The 17,369-nt window shown below is 39.0% G+C and overlaps 1 protein-coding gene across 2 annotated transcripts in view; it reads right to left on the bottom strand.

Moving 5' to 3' along the window:
- Positions 1 to 2,985: 2,985 nt before the first annotated feature.
- Positions 2,986 to 17,369, bottom strand: part of LRRC1 (leucine rich repeat containing 1) — a 129,418-nt gene continuing 115,034 nt past the window's right edge. For both annotated transcript variants that reach the window (XM_045391055.3, XM_005552718.5), the window contains 4 exons: positions 13,324 to 13,439; positions 7,322 to 7,494; positions 6,233 to 6,369; positions 2,986 to 4,219 (listed from right to left, as the gene is read on the bottom strand). In XM_045391055.3, coding sequence (XP_045246990.1) covers positions 4,061 to 4,219; positions 6,233 to 6,369; positions 7,322 to 7,494; positions 13,324 to 13,439 — 585 coding nt within the window. In that variant the 3' untranslated portion in view covers positions 2,986 to 4,060. The remainder of the gene's footprint in view (positions 4,220 to 6,232; positions 6,370 to 7,321; positions 7,495 to 13,323; positions 13,440 to 17,369) is intronic.

The following is a 17,369-nucleotide window of genomic DNA, read 5'->3' on the forward strand; positions in this document are numbered from 1 at the left end:
CATTACATAATGCAGGAGTCTATATATAAAACCACAGGCGAAACAGTTTTCAAATAAAGTTTTCTCCATCAGAACTAGTGTGTGTCCTCATTCCTGAGAACACTACCCATCTGATGACACACTGTTGGCTTGGTGGCAGGAATTGCAGAGCTGCTAATAACACTACTATAACAACAAAAACAGCAAGACCTGTAATAACAGCAGCCACCCACTTCCTGAGAGCGTATGTTTTATGTATCCCACTTAATCCTCACTCTAAGCCTGAAAGGAGTATTACTGCCCCATTTTAGAGATGAAGGACCTGAGGCCCAGAGAGGTTAAACAGTTTGTCCAAACCTACGTGGCACACTGGGATTCAGACCTATATCCATATGCATGATTCCACTGGCATGTTGACTCAAAAATTGTAAATCCAAAGCAGTTTTAAAAAACACATTTGCTTGCTTTTCTAGAGCTTTTAAAAAAATGCTTCATTGTGCACTTTCTTATAGATGTATTTTAAAACATAATATATATATTTTAAATACATGCATAACACATTTGGTTCCTTATAAATGCCTTAGTCTTGTGTTTCTAATTATTGAAGTTAAGTGATAGCTATAGGAGGGTCAATGATTATTCTACTTTTGTATGTTTTGAATTTTCCGTAATAAAGTTACGTTTAATTGGCTCTTTGGAAAATTGGATGAGGTAAGACAACAATAATGGTGAAGTGAGATTTCAACTCTCCATGGATGTCACTGAGTGGCAATGTCCCTAATCGCCTTCTATTAATAAGCAGCTGCAATGCAGTCCCTTGAGAGTGCTGCTGCAGCCCTGCCACACACTAGCAGCATGCCCAGAGCACAGCATCACTCATTTTCTTTTTTTCTCTAAGACAGTCTTGCTCTGTCGCCCAGGGTGGAGTGCAGTGGCACGACCTGGACTCACTGCAACTTCTGCCTCCCAAGTTCAAGCAATTCTCCTGCCTCAGCCTCCTGAGTAGCTCAGATTACAGGTGCGCACCACCAGGCCAGGCTAATTTTTTGCATTTTTAGTAGAGACAGCTTTTCACCACGTTGGCCAGGCTGGTCTCGAACTCCTGACCTTGTGATCCGCCCGCCTCAGACTCCCAAAGTGCTGGCATTACAGCTGTGAGCCACTGTGGCCAACCAAGCGTCAGTCATTTTCACCAGAGCAGGACTGGCTGTTCAGAGTAACTCTCAGACACAGAATTTTCCCAGCCTTCACCCCATTCACTAAGCATGTCTTGTTGGGTGTGGTAGATTTCACAGGAGATGGCAGAAGTGCTGCTGTGAGAGGCTGGTGTGAGTGATCCCACCTTGCCTGCTCACCTCATTGACAGCCAGCTAGTATGTTTTCAGACAGAAAGATTGGGTCACTCAGGACCATTCCTCCAAACTCTCCAGAAAAAAGACAATATCCAGGCAAACATTTTATGATTTCTTACCAATCCCTCTTTTCATTATCAATGACTTTATTTCCACTTCCTTTTTTTTTTTTTTGTTGGCTTTTTTACCCACTGAGGCATTATTTTCTTGCTAAAAAGAAGAAATAACTAGCTATGGGAAAAAAAAAATAAAAGTGGGTGAACAGGTCATACTAACCTCCTTTCCTGCTTTCACCTGTCACTCCCACAAGACAAACAGCCAGCCATATACTGTACTCCTCCCTTTCCTAAAGGAAGGGCTGGATGGGGACGGGGGAGGGGCACTGACAGAGAAAGGTATCCTTTCACATAATCAAGTTTTTCTTCTAACTACGAGAGGGGCCTTCTTGGAAACGGCTTGGCATGTTCTCAGGGCAGAACTGTCTGGTTGATGCTGTTTCCACTGTGAAGCTTCAGTTTGGTTCCAGAACTCTGAAGTTCAAGAGCACTACAGGGTCCCCAGCATAAAAGATTAAGATGAAAGTGACATTTTCCTCTCAAAGGAAGAGGGGAAACAAACAAAATCCCCCAAAATGAAAACAAAAAGCAAACCAAGTGAAAATGAACTAAAGGAGACAGGCCAAAGGAAATAAACTAGGTGCGTGACATTTCCTAGGAAAATGTAAGCACACACATGCCATTCTGTCCACCTCCAGTCCAGAAAAGCCATGATGAACTGAGTAGTAAAGGATGGGCTTTATATAAAAAAAACAAAACACGCCATGCAAGTTCTACTTGTTCTTCCACGTCAAGACAATTCCCATTAAATAAAACAATTTGCTTATATATAATCAGTCCATGAGTTAGTGGCATCATCTTTATAAGGTTAAAACAAAATAGAGGATGTCAAAAAACCTTAAAATAGAGAAAAGAAAATTGCTATGCACAGATTAGGGAGCAAGGTATAAAATTGACCAGCCGAAACTCACTTATATGCTACGTACTTTCAGCTCCATAAATAGTTTTTAAAATACACACATATTTACATACACACAGCCAAAAAAGCTAAGTGAACCCAATAAGTAAATATATAGAAGTAAAAGAAAGTATTGTATTTGGTTGGTTGAAGACGGGTTTCTAAGCAGTCCACTTGGCCAGACTGCCACAACCCAAAATTACCAGCCAGAGTCAAAGGCAATTCTGGGCTCTGCCCTGTGTGAATGCAAGTCCCACAGGAGGTCACTCACAACTGATGGGTAATTTAAATATGTAATAGACCAGAGCACACTGCCAAAGAATTTGGCTACCTGCTATCACTTGAACATACAAAGTAATAATTTTTAAAAGCTGTATGGCCAACGTCCAGGAAGAATTTATTTCTTGGAGAAAAAAAATATATATATGATTTTCCTAGACACCACACAGTGACTGGCACTTTTCATTTCTCTTTTATCACAGCATACAAAAAAGAAGTCAACAGAAACACACCAAAACTTTTCCCAATATCCCTTAAATTTGCAGATTTAAAATTAAATCTTGAAGCAGTATTTTCTGATACTTTGATTCAAACTCTATTTACAAATTAAATTGCACTTATAAAGATAGCAACATTTCTATTTTGATAGGTTATTTTGCTTTATTGTGGTTGTATATCTGGATATAAAACTTTTAAAGCTTTCTTGAATAAAAATCATTCTTTTGCAGTACATAATTTATTTGCCCACTGAATGTCTGAACCAGTTTTCTCTTTTTGTGCTTTTCTGATCTATTTTATTTTACAAATGGCACATACCATCAGAGTAGGTGCAGTCTGACACTGCGCTCATTATGAGAGACTTATTCAGAAAAAGTTAAAGTGTAAGGAATAAAATATTAGCAGTCAAATCCTTTGGTTCATCTTTTCAAAAAAAAATCAACCGATACAATTACAAATCATTGATAATTCATCTTTTTGGTTAAAAACAAATCCGCCAGGTAGATTACTGATTAAAATACAACACTGCTTTAAAATACCACATTCCTATTCTCATCTCACTGTTCAGAGATGCCATTGTTTACAACTGATTGGACATGACACAGGATACAGTAAGGCACAAGTGGATGGTACAAATAAAAACAAATACTTTAGGACTTGTTTCTCTGCACAAATACTAAAATATGTACCGTCTTCAAGATAAAATAACAAAAAAGAAATACATATTTTTGTTACGAAATACCTATACAAAATTTTAAAATTTACACCATCTGAGCTGCCAAAAAAGGTTTAAAAAGTATCCATTTTTCCCCATACATAAAACTATCTCTCATCAGTAGGTCCAAGGGAACCTGGGGGATTCAAAATGTCCCAGCACTTTATGGAAGGGAGTAGGATAAAAATTCCCCTTTCTGCTCTCCCTTATCCCAACATAAGACAAAAACAAAGGTCGTATGTTTACAGTAGTGTATTCTACTTATTACAAACAACTGAAATTTAAAAAAAAAAAAAATCACGCCGGGAGACCACTGGTGGCTGACTGGTTGCGGGACGAGTAAGGCACTTCCTGGGAGACAGCAGCTTCCCCACACTCCACGGGAGGATGGCACGCGGGGGCTGGTTAGCTAAGACAAGGAGCACGTGAGGCTCCCCGGAAGCAGACAGGAACGTCTGGACAGCAGAGGAAGACGCAGGAGGTAAAACTCGGAGGTGAAACTCTACACAGAAGTGGTCACTCGGTCAATGGCATGATTGACCTCGTTTTTGTTTGAGTCCAGTCCTTTAGCAGCATTCATGTCATTCCGTAAATTCTCCACTGTCTTTTTCATGTGCTTTAACTCCCCTGGGTGTGGAGTGGCTCGCCTTAGAAGTGTTCTCTAAAAACAAACAGTGGAGTGAGTGTTTTGGTTTTATTCCACTACTTCTTCAAAACATGCAGCTTCAAGGCATTTGCATTCCAATACAAATGTTACCTTCTTAGAAATTCTGAGTTAAAGCGGGTGGAAAAGCTTTCTTTGGAGGTATGTGCATTTATCAACTGCTCACTGGTAGTTAAGGGAAAGGGAAAGTGTTCCATATAACTTACCTCGTTACTATAGAAGGATTACTTTTAGAATAAAAGAATACTTATAAATATATGAAATTACTATAAAATAAAAATCTCCATAAGCAGCAAGAACAGTTATTTTAAAATTTAGGACATAATTATAGGGTGTGGGGAAAGAAAAAGATAAAAGAGTAAATAAAAAATCCTAAATTAAAGTCACTATAATGTTCTACTATTACCCAAAGCGATTCTGGCTTTTTTCAACCCTTGAGGCATGCAAGAAGAAGGAAATCAAGAGGGAAATATTTCCTTTTCTTATTTTGCTGCTGTGTGTACTATTTCTATGACCTACTGATGAAAGTTCACACTCTTCTAATAAAGACTGGAAGTAACAGGGTATGAGTAATTTTTAAAATATTATTTAATATGATACATGATCTTTAGCTCATAAAACAGCGTGTACATCTTTTAAACGGCCTATCCAAGCGCTTTAGGGGGAACCAAACTAGCTTAACAAAATACTGGAAGAGGCAATGAAGTAACTGGTGATAATCACACTCTAACAAGTCTTGAGGTGAGTATTAAAGAGTCATTGACAGTGAGTAATTTTATCATCCCTAATTTGCGTTTTGCCCTTTATGATTGTATAGCCTAAAATCCCATTTGGTGACAACTGTAATAACAAAGACTGTAGGCAAAAATTTAAAAACTGCCTTTGTTTTGGGGGCTGCAAGTACCCTCTTAAGTTCTGCTTAGGAAAAATCTCAATTAGTTTAAGGAATTTAAGAAACCAAAGTCAACTGCTAGGAAGATGTCAAGCCTTGTCACCAACACCTAGAGATGCTGGATGTCTGAGAGACATTTTCAAGTACAGATGAAAGTAAGGGTGACTGGTATTTTCCAATTTCTGAACAAAAACTTGTTAACTAATCCAACTAAGATCCTAAGCCCTCTACAAGAAGACTAAGGTGAGCTGGTTACATGAAGAAGGCACAGAGGTCTGGCACTAAGTCAAATCATGGCAAGTAAATGGAGTCAATATGGGAAGAGACAGCATTCACTGGGAACAATTAAAAAAAAAATGTTTCAGTGGGAGGGAAAACTATCACAAATAAAAAGCAGCACCATAAAAGCAGCACAACACAACAATAAGAGGCCGAGCACAGTGGCTCACGCCTGTAGTCCCAGCACTTTGGGAGGCTAAGTGGGGAGGTCACTTGAGTCCAGGAACTGTAGACCAGCCTGGACAACATGGTAAAAATGCCATCTCTACAAAAAATACAAAAATTAGAGGGGCATGGTGGCAGGTGCCTGTAATCCCAGCACTTTGGGAGGCCAACATGGGTGGATCACTTGAGGTCAGGAGTTCAAGACCAGCCTGACCAACATGGTGACATCCTGTCTCTACTAAAAATACAAAAAATTAGCTGGGTGTGGTGGCAGGTGCCTGTAATCCCAGCTACTAAGGAGGCTGAGGCAGGAGAATCGCTTGAACCCGGGAGGCAGAGGTTACTTGAGAGGCTGAGGTCGGGGGATGGCTTGAACCCAAGAGGTGGAAGTTGCAGTAAGCTGAGATCACTCCATTGCACTCCAGCCTGGGTGACAGAGGGAGACTCTGTCTCAAAAAAGAAAAAAAAAAAATGAGTTCCATTTGCCTCATTTACCTTTTGTGACTGAGTACCTAGAATTACCTAGTTTTGTCTTCTAAAAAAATTCTTAAATGCTGAAGGCAAGGCAAGGCAGAGAACATACTAATTGAAAATAAAGAATATCCTAATTAGGTGCCATTCTCAATCTTTTAATTTTGAACTTCCACAGAGGCAAAGAATCTGCATTTCCATACCGTCTCATTGTCTTCTTCATCTTTCTCATCCTCCACAAATCGGATTGCACTGACTCTGTTGACAGCACGCTCGTTCCAGGCTTCATCAGAGACATCATTTACCAAGTTCTCCAGCGCACCACAGCGAGGCAGATTCTCTGCAGTGACAAAGACCACATCAGCAGGGAACTGTGGTTCATGTGACCGGTAAAAGCCATGAACTTTGCAGCTGACAAGGCAGAATCTATGCGGAGGACCCCAGGGGTAGAACGCCAGAAATAAGGGTGGTGTTCTGTGGCAAGTTTGGCTTTAAAACACAAACACACACAAAATTCAAAAACAAAAAGAAAAAGGCCTGGGGCAAGGTTGCCCCTTCTTTTTTAATGATGTATAACTCTATTTGAGATCATATAAAATATCTGCTAAATTAATATGTTTAATATTTCATCACAGAATGTCATAATTTAGAGTCCCTTTTAAAATACTTATTTTATGCAACTTCAAAACTGTCCTGACAGTGATGTGGCCGCACAGGTTGGACACCAGTACTTTCCTCAGTAACACACTCTACCACGTTTTCCCTTAGGGTCTTAAAGTCCTCCCACTTGGGCTCCCATTCCCCCAGGGCACTCCGGTTCCCCTCCACCAAGCCCAGCCCTCAGCAAAGGGTTTATGATAGCATTTTGATGTTAACGTGAATTTTTTTTTAACCACGCAGTTTACAAAACAAAGATACAATGACTCAAAATAATTCAATGGCTTAAAAACAGTATGCCAGTGGTGTTAGTACTAATCCCCTGAACTATCAGTTTGGATTTTAAGAGACTCTGTTACCACTTTTAGAAGTATTGTATTTTCAGCCTTAGCTATAATTCAAAACCAAAAAACTGCTTATGGAATTTCAAACATGATAAGTAGATATGAGCGGCCCTTCTGCAAGGATGTAGGGTAACCTTTCCGGAAGAGTCCCACAGTGTCCTCACCCGAGCCGGCTCTAGGTGCAGACTGGATATAACACAATCACATGAAGGAGTAAGAGGCCTTATGGACAGACATTAGGTCCTACTCAATCTCGTGGCCCTGTGAATACTGTCCTTAAATTAAATTCACCTTGACAAGTAGGTTCAGAAGGCAGCTGAGGAAGTAAGACACAGGTTAAAATCTTCTCTCCCGTGGTGTAGTCTGTGTCTGTCTGGAATGTAAGCAGGGGCTGGGACTGGTTGTCAGATAGCCACAGAGCCTTCAACTTCAAGGCAGTCAGGGATAAAGGTAGATGCAGCAACCTATTTTTTTTTTTTTTTAAAAAAAGAGACATTACAACCTCAAATTTTATAATCAAATCAATCCCTATCCATAAAATGAGGAAAAATTAAAAACAGCTTCCTGAGATTGGTTTCAAAATGTAAAAACGATGTTATGTTTTTAAGACACTTGACATACTCTTTGCAAGTGGATTCTTCAGTAGGTCCCTGTGCTTCCCTTTTCTGCTCTCACTTCTCCCATGAGAACCTCCAGATTACAGGGCAAAAAAAAAAAAGAGAGAGAAAATTGTAGGACACATTTTTAGGGTCTTGTACTAGGTTTCAATGTAAAGAGAGAAAAAAAGTCAAGGTGATTTTGGAAGGACCCAGAGGAGGTTCTTTACCTCTGATGGCGACAGCCTCACTGACAGGGCTGGTTTTGAAGCTGCGGGATTACCTGTTTCCAGGAGCACCTGATGAATCACGCCAAGAGGAAGGAGGTGCCTGGGGTGTCAAAGCATTTAAGTTGCAGCCAAAATAAAGATTAAACCCCATTTTGTATGGACTCCATCTAGTTTCTCTAGGGAGATTATTTCAGGTATTCCCTTCTAAACCTTTATCTCTCAGTTTCTAGAAGCTCTTACTTCTCAGAGTCCTAGGTGACAATTAAAATCTATATCAGATTATTTCAGTTTCAAATGAGGTAGTACGTATGAAAGTACTTTAAATGTTATAATGTGACACCTAAAGATTAGTTTTATTTTTATGTTTGCACAAAGACTTCACAGATTGGTTGCAACCCGTAGAATCTATTTAGTAAAGACCACTGCCAGAAATCATATGTACACCTATTTCCAGTTAACATTAGCAGGAAATCTACCTATACATCTTACCAAAAGACTAACAGTGAATTCTCAGACGCACATACCATTTCAATTGACAGAACTTATGGGAAATAAACTAGAACTCTCTAAAGATATGAAAAGAAGCTGTATTCCAATAACACAAAACTAATCAGAGGAAAAGGTAGGCATAAACTGGTTAAATTACTTTAATAAAAGAAGTAAAAAAAAATCAAAGAGTGCACGGACAGTATTAACAACAAAAGCACCATTAACAAACTTTTCACAGTAACAATACATTTTGCAAGATTTCTGTGTTAGTTTCAAAGATGAGAAAATATTTTCTTTTCCTTAACAATAGTCCAGTAAAGGCTGAGTCCATCTCATGCATATGTATTGGGTGCAATACTGAGGAAGTACTGTGAAACTGTAACTTAAGTGGGAGTGAGGTTCTTAAGCCAGTGTATCCACGAGAACTGCTTATGTTAAAGTACTCTTGAAAAGACTATGAATTGTACATTATAATATTTCACTAATGAGAGCAGTATGAGGTCAGAAATACATATTTTCAAATCCTAGAATCCACCCGGTGCCACCATATGCTCACAGTTAGAGAAGGACACCTGAGGGAACCACAGGGAATAGCAGAATCACAATTACATTTCTTCTTACTCTGAGATATTTGTTCTTTAAGGGATAGAACTGAAATATCTTCTGCTTATACAAAAATTCTTTCTCTTTCTATCCAAAGAACGTTACATACATGTAAACTCAAATGCAAGAAAGTTAAAAACATGTATTTGCCAGGTACTGTGACAAGGATTTTTTAAATAGGCATTATACACTGTTAAAGTTTCAAGTACATCAAACTCTTTCATTTTATTGAACAAAAATATAATTTATTTAAAATTTTTCTCGTCTATCTTTTAAAAGAGGAAGCAAGCTAACATCCACTAGAATGTTTAAAGTTTCAAGTCTTGGGCAAGACACTTACAGTCAGCATCTGTACCTGTGTTACTCATGAGAACAGAAAGAAAAAAAATCAAGACTTGAAAACTGGCACAAAACACAGATACTCAAACGTGGTCATTGTAACTTCTCAGACTAGAAGCCAGCTGAATGTTAAAGCAAAAGTATAAATAAGAGGCTAAAAAGAGCATCGATAATACTAATAAATAACTTCTAAGGATGACAAACCATATGACAAAAGCTAAATAAATTACTAGACTCTACAACAACAAATCTTATCAACATATTTCAACTCAGATTAATGAGTTGCCTGAAACACCAGTTTTGCTGCAAAGAATCAAAGTGCCAGCTTGAATGTGGCTGCTGCTGACTGAGTCCACACCACATATGAGCTGCCCACTGTCTTGCGGACAGAAGTGTTGCCAGTGGTGTCCAAAAGAAAAAAACACCCTGTTCCCTGAACAGTCTGCCCACTGAGATTCTGCCGGCTGGCTAATCCTCTAACTCACTATAGCCTGGGGAAAAAAAGACATACACATGCTTTTCTGTCTCTCTTGGGTAAACCATCCCAGCTACAAGTCAGAAAATCGATGAGAAATACATTCCTGCTTTCCAAAGGAGCTAATAATACATTTTTGGTTTATTCTGGTACCTTCTGTACACTATAGAATAAACAGAATCAACACACAAGAAACCACAGCCCATAGGCATCTCTGTGTTCTATTTAGGACCACATGCGCCCAGAAATAAAAAACTTGTGGTTACTATTCACACCAATGGTACAAGAACTAAAGCAAATGAATGACCAAACTGTAAGCCTCTTGTCTCCAGTTATATCCATGACCAACCCAGCCCCAAGTGACCTTCCATGCCTGTGAACTACTATAGCAACTGCCTTCTCAAATTTATTTAATATCTAAGCATGGCCTACTGATTAATATTAACTTCACCAGTGACTGAATACGCCTTACAATGTAATGTTTCATCTTTCTGTTACTTTCTACCAGAATTTTTAGTTTTAAGCAAACTTTTCAAAAATGTTTAAAAATATATATAAATTGAGAACATAACTGGCAAAAAATTAAACAATACTAAAATATCTAAAATGAAAACTCCCTATACCTTCAAGTCTCATCTAGGGGAACTACTATTAGTATTTGGGTACAATGCACAAATAAGTGATTTTTTTTTCTTTTTTAAGGAAAAAACCCCACCAAAATGAGAGCTCTATAAACTGCTCAACATTTTCCCTTTTCACTCAGTATCTTGGGTCTCTTTCTGTGTCACTGCACAGAGAAATATCTCATTCTTTGACTGCTTAGTATTCCACAACAGTATGCTGTTGTTTGTCTTTTAATATTTTTAATTCTTTGGACTGGGTAATACGTACATAGTATAAAATTAAAAAGTGTAAGCTATTTCCTATTTTCCAATTGACAACCATTGTTTCTAATATTCAGTACTACTAATATTGCAAGTAAGGAAAATCCTCAAATGCTGAGTTTTGCACACTTGATGGATATTCCTATGGGAGAGAGTCTAAGTATTAAGGAATTTTGTGTTCTGTGCTCGGGTAACTGATGATATAAGACATTTTCTTTACTGTCACAGAAGGTTTAATACTTAGTTTCCAAGTGACAGGTTATAGTCATCCTTGCTATAATTTATCCTACCAAACTCCAAAAGAAAGTTTCTAGAAACTCACAGTGTACGTTTCCTGCTGCCATGTGTTATTTTCATATACTTGAAAGAAGAGGCAGAAGCTTCTGTTACATTTAATATGATTTAGTATGATATCCTATGGTATGACATTTCTGCAAGCTAAAAGGCTGACCAGGTAGCCCTTTTTAAAAAAATTAGTTTCTATACTGATACTTTTAATAAGCAGTGATTAAATATTTTAATAGGCTTAAAATTTGATTATGAATCGGCCGGGCGCGGTGGCTCAAGCCTGTAATCCCAGCACTTTGGGAGGCCGAGGCGGGTGGATCACGAGGTCAGGAGATCGAGACTATCCTGGCTAACATGGTGAAACCCCGTCTCTACTAAAAATACAAAAAACTAGCCGGGCGTGGTGGCGGGCGCCTGTAGTCTCAGCTACTTGGGAGGCTGAGGCGGGAGAATGGGGTGAACCCGGGAGGCGGAGCTTGCAGTGAGCCGAGATCACGCCACTGCACTCCAGCCTGGGAGACACAGGGAAACTCCGTCTCAAAAAAAAAAAAAAAAAAAAAAAAAAAAAAAAAAAATTTGATTATGAATCTACATACGTATGCATGGACTAAATGACACACTTAACTGACTCAAATGACAACTGTGTAACTCGACTTTTTAACTGGGTTTTCTCCATCCCAGCCCAAGCATAATAAAAATTTAACTTTCTCTTTTTCTGAGAACTGGAGAAATGGGGCCTTCATTCATGTAAAAACAGTTTTTCGCCATCACAGGCATCTTTCTGCTCAAGAATTGATGCAAATTCATGCTCAGTAGTGTGGCAAGAACCAGCAAATGTTGACTCATTGAGTTTCTACTGCTAGAGGATAAAGATCAGGAAAGAAGTATCCTCCTCAAGCTGTAAAGGCTCATGCCTTAGTTCTGCTTAGTTCAGCAGAAATCTGAGGTTCAACTCAATTTAATCCTGGGTTTCCGGCAACCAGTTAGTGGTCTTAAGAATCTATCAAGATGTCCTGAAAGCATTAACTTTGAAAAGGTGAGCATTGCCTGAGGCTATAACTCACCTCTAGATTCCAGCTGAGAACTGCTGTTTATTTAGCCCTGCTGTCTATAATCCATTAGCAAGAATAAAAAATGGTGACCTGTGCCTGACCAAAATGATCAGCTAATCAGCACTCAGAAGACAGTCTCCCAAACACTCTTTAGACTGCTGGCCTTTACCATTTAAGATCATTGATCATCTTCCCCCAAGCAGTTGAACCTTTTTCTCCTAACTATATTACACTCAAAAGCAATTTTTAATTCCTTTTGGCAAGGAAGCCTATAATATAAGCCATCCTGCAGTGACCTGCTATTCATCCTGTAAAACTATTAACATTTTTGTTCCACTGAAAATGGCATCTGTTATGTGCCAGGCACTCTGTCATTGCATCTGACAAGTGATACAATGACACATAAACCAGAAGAACATCTAACTTTAGGTAACTTCAGGCTTAGAAGGGTTACCCATATGAAAACTGGCAATTCTCACATGGTACTGTGACTGCCATGGCAGGGGAATTTTCCCAAATGCGAACTCAGAAAGGAGGCTCCCTCAAGAAAATAAAGCTTGAGTGATGAAGAAGAGAGTCAAGGAGCCAGAGAAGAGGGTCCCCAATAGAAAGAATAGCCTGTTTCTGTTCACAGAGAAGGCGCATATGACATTTAGGGCGCTGAAATTAGCTCGGAATGACGGAAACAAATGTGTTCCACAAAGATGATGAACAGGCATATTCTAGAAAATGGCGCTCAGTCCAACATGACCTCTGCTCCGGAACTTGAGAAATGGTGACGCTGTGACCTTGGGGATACTAGTCTGGCAGCTCTGAACTTTTTTTGTATTATGAATCATTTGGAGATTCTGACATTAGCTATAAACACTTCCCTAAATACACAATTTTGTTTGTATTTTCAGGGGGTTCAGAGTCAGTATGTCAAGGTCCCCTGGTTAAAACTGAGTTCGAACTCATTTGTGCTCACTTTCCAGGTGAGGAAACTCTGAAGCCCATGATGACTTACAAAAGCTACTTAGAAGAGCTAAGCCACAACCCAAGTCTCCCCATTCTTAGTTCAGTGCTCTTTCCCTGGCATCATTGTACCATCATTCCGGGAAGCATTTCTACAAAAGTGTCCACTGACACTTTAACCCATGCTCAGGTTTCCCCTTTCTCTGCTCCATTGGGCTCAAGCACTCTAGCCCCCATATGAAGAACTCCCTGAGGCCTAGGTCATTTGAAAAATTGGGATCATATTCTGTAAGATAAAGCAAAGACAAAAATTTGAAGATGCACGCAAAGATTGGGATGTATGCATATTTGTTTCCCTCAAGCAAAGCATACAACAGGCTTACCTGTTCCCTGCCACATCCAGCACATGAAGTTCTGTTGCCTGTGACATCTCTGCAGGTATCCGAGTTAGTCTATTGTCACGCACACAGAACACAGTGAGGCTGCAGCACCCGCCGATCTATGGTGAGAAAGGAAATAAATCTTTTTTTCCAGTTTTCTAGGGGAGATGGAGTAGGATCAGAGTACCTTGTTTACCAAACAGTATAAAAAGGATGCATAAACTTATACCACATAACTCACTGGTCTCACTGATGATCAATAATCATTAATTTAAATCATACAAAACACAGCCCTATATGTTCATAAAAATCTCTGTGAAACGTTAGATGTACATGTTCTAAATTAAATCAAGAAAATCAATGATACACTTTAAAAATTTTATTCTAAAGAAGAAATCATTTTCCACTGCTGATATCTAACCCAACTGCATCTGTTAAATATGTTAACCAAACTATACAATCCAGAAAAATACTATGTGGTAATATGCAAGTTTAACAATTGTAGTTTCAAAAGTTAGGTCAAAGGTGATCCTGATAAACACACAATTCAAGACTTGCCCATTATATTAACTTCAGCACTCTCCATGTTTTTTTTTTCAAAAAAAAGGGGTATCTTACAGATTATATAGTACATTAATTTCCACCATACATCTTTTAATAGCTTTTAGTCATTCACAAATTAATGTGGTAAATTCACTTTTTTTTTGATGGATGTAAAATCAGCAGTATCTTCACAAAAAGTGAACGGAGTAAATCTATACATCCATTTCTTTAGCCGTGGCCTGCTCGTAAAGGCACACAGATCAACACCTCCATCCATACCAAATTTGATTACCATTTTTTAAAAGTAAGCAATTTAAAGGTAACTGAGTTTTGTATGAGTCTGGTCTTCAAAAAGGAACATAAACACACACAAAAATCCAATGATTCTCTTTAACAAATTGGTGGTGGTTTTTACAGTCAGGAAAACTGAATCAAGAGGGCAGAAAAATAGCTCGATCCCAGACACAACATTCTGCAGGACTCCATAAAGTACTACATTCTTCTTGTACTCACTCTCCTGACTAAGGACAACTGCTAGGAAGGGCTCATGAAGGAACCTATTGATGTCTCTCCAACACATGGAAAAATACTACTCCAGAGGCTCCCACTTGAGAAAGAGCACAAGACTTGAATGGTTAATGCTATCTGAATATATCTTCTGCCCTTTTCTATTTATACATGTGTTTAATATATGTATATAATATCCTCAAAAGCAGAACGCAGATTTGTAAATGGCTACATAATTACCTTCATACATAATCTTTTTATTTCCTCCCTTAAAAATATAAAGATTTCAAAATAATGTATTGAACCACAATATTTAACCATAATGTATATAAAAGAAAAATAAATATATAAGTAAATGTAGGCTAACATTTGTCAGGTCGGGCACGGTGGCTCAAGCCTGTAATCCCAGCACTTTGGGAGGCCGAGACGGGCGGATCACAGGGTCAGGAGATTGAGATCATCCTGGCTAACACGGTGAAACCCCGTCTCTACTTAAAAAAAAAAAAAAAAAAAAAACTAGCCGGGTGAGGTGGCTGGCGCCTGTAGTCCCAGCTACTCGGGAGGCTGAGGCAGGAGAATGGCGTAAACCCGGAAGGCGGAGCTTGCAGTGAGCTGAGATCCGGCCATTGCACTCCAGCCTGGGCCAGAGCGAGACTCCGTCTCAAAAAAAAAAAAAAAAAAAAAAAAAAAAAAAAAAAAAATTTGTCTCTGGTCATGTGGAAAGCACCCAGATATGTAGAAAGGCTTTTAGATTTTGCCCCCTTTAGTCCCCGCATTCACATATTTCTCATTCCAGCAAAAATGGTCTACTCATTATACCCTAAATACATTTTTATATTTTTGATCCCACTGTTTTTTATAGAAATGCCTTTTTAAATCTTACCAATGATCCAAAATTAGCTAAACATCCTCTGTTCCTCCATAGAGCCTTCACAGAACCCTTTGGTCCATATAATAAAATGCTCTCTGCCTTTATTTCATAATTATGGTCTAACCCTCTGAGAGCATAAAATACCACATGAAGAACCCTAAGATCATTTACCTGAGTTACTGCTTAATTTGCACATGTTTATGTACACTCAGGGTACTTGGCAAGTATAGTATTCATGCTGTCTACCCACCATGCATAGCCTCTCTGCCCACTAAATTTCTCATTTACGTATATTTAGACACTTTATTTACTTACTTGTGAAAGACCTCTACTTAAAAGTTACCTGCCTCTATGTGCAGCAGTGGAGACAACAAAACTCTTTTTTGTTCCAGTAAGAATCACCAGAGTAGCCTCTCTTAGGTTTTATAAACATATAGCCCCAATATAGTGTCCTACAAGAAATGTGCAACTGGATTTCCCATATGGCTGAGCACATTCTCCCTCCCTTAAGGAAGGGAATCAACAGTTCTACTTAGATGCCCAGAAATATCATGGAAGGAAAGCAATCAAAACCCTGATCCCTTTGATGATCAATATTATTAGAGTCTCTGATAAATTTAGACAATCCTGACAAAGATCTACTTATGAGAAAGAATGACTAGGTTCCCATGGGGCACCCTTCCCGCATCCCTGCTCCCAGGTGGAGGAGCTTCGGCATGAGGCTGGGGTTCAGAGGTACGGCTACATGCCCTGAAGGAGGGCTTCCAAGTCAGCAGCTGGCTGAGGCTGAAGACCCCTGCTAGCGTCCTGACCTACCTTTGAAAAGACAGGATTTATGAGTGACCCAAGGGGGGCAAAGCAGATATTATTATTCATATGATCATCCGGAGGGGATAATCAGCTCCTGGAAGGCATATAGAGCTGGGACTGCATTTTAACTGTGGGCATCTTGTCATGAAGCTGTCCACTGCCCTCCCACCACACCAACCTGTAAGATATCTGTTTTGCGGCCCTACTGCTATACCATGTGAACATTTTCAATTTGTATCATGTGCATGTATTATATAGTCCAAAAAATTAATTAACTAATTAAAGTGGGTCAGAGGGCTCTAAATAAATGTTCTGGACAAGATCCATTAATCATTTAGGAAGATAAAGTGTAAACTTCAATGAAATGTGTGAGCTATCTACTGTGTGTTATTGTTTCATTTTTCTTTTTCCTTTCCCACTCTAATCTCATACCCATTTGAGACGTCAAGGGGTGGAACGCAATTGCGTACAAGAGCCTCTTAGGCCCTCTGGATTGTCAGAGCAGGCAGTGTGACCTCCTGATCTCTATTGTCTATGGTTTTTGAAAAACAATGCCAACAAAGAGCACATGTTGTTGCAGAGTGTGCTAGGGATGCCTTAATCACCCCACAAAGGCACATGCTGTCCCAGCAAACATTCACACAAACACAGCCCTCTTTCCAAATCAGCCAGGAAGGGATGGCACAAACCTTTGGTTTTTAGAAAAGATTATTAAGCATTCAAACCCATAACTGAAAAGATATAGTTCATTTTAGACGTCAGAGGGAGATGCGGTATGATGGAGGGAGTGGATGCTTTGAGATCATACAGACCTGGGCTAGAATTTAGGCTCAGTCATATGTTTTGTGGGTGTGGATGTGTTACTTTAACCAAAAGTAACAATAATGATTAAATTAAATGAAACCACGTATATAATTTGGCACCTATCACAGAAACTGGCCTTTTGCTGCTGCCAAATAAATGTGGTAGCTATTTTTTTTTCCGGGAAGTAAAAACCTCAGATCCAAATGATGAGTACAATCAACACCTAAATACCTACTATGTTCTTAGAACTGTACTGATGTTGGCAGTCTCTTTCCTGAACTCACCTGAATGTCTTTAAAAAACTATCTCCCTAACGATGTATCGCAGTGACACTTTGTATTAATAATAGTGAACACTGACATTATACACATCATTCATATATATTTTGGCTTTCTCTTTTGGGTTCAGGAGGCAGAGTTTACAGGTTCCTTAGTTGTCATCAGGATAAAATATCTGTATCATTTAGAAGTTCTGGGAAGCAGACTTTAAAAAACTTATTACCAGTTATGTAGGA

Source organism: Macaca fascicularis, chromosome 4 (genome assembly GCF_037993035.2).
Source record: "Macaca fascicularis isolate 582-1 chromosome 4, T2T-MFA8v1.1".
In the NCBI taxonomy this organism is placed as follows: domain Eukaryota; kingdom Metazoa; phylum Chordata; class Mammalia; order Primates; family Cercopithecidae; genus Macaca; species Macaca fascicularis.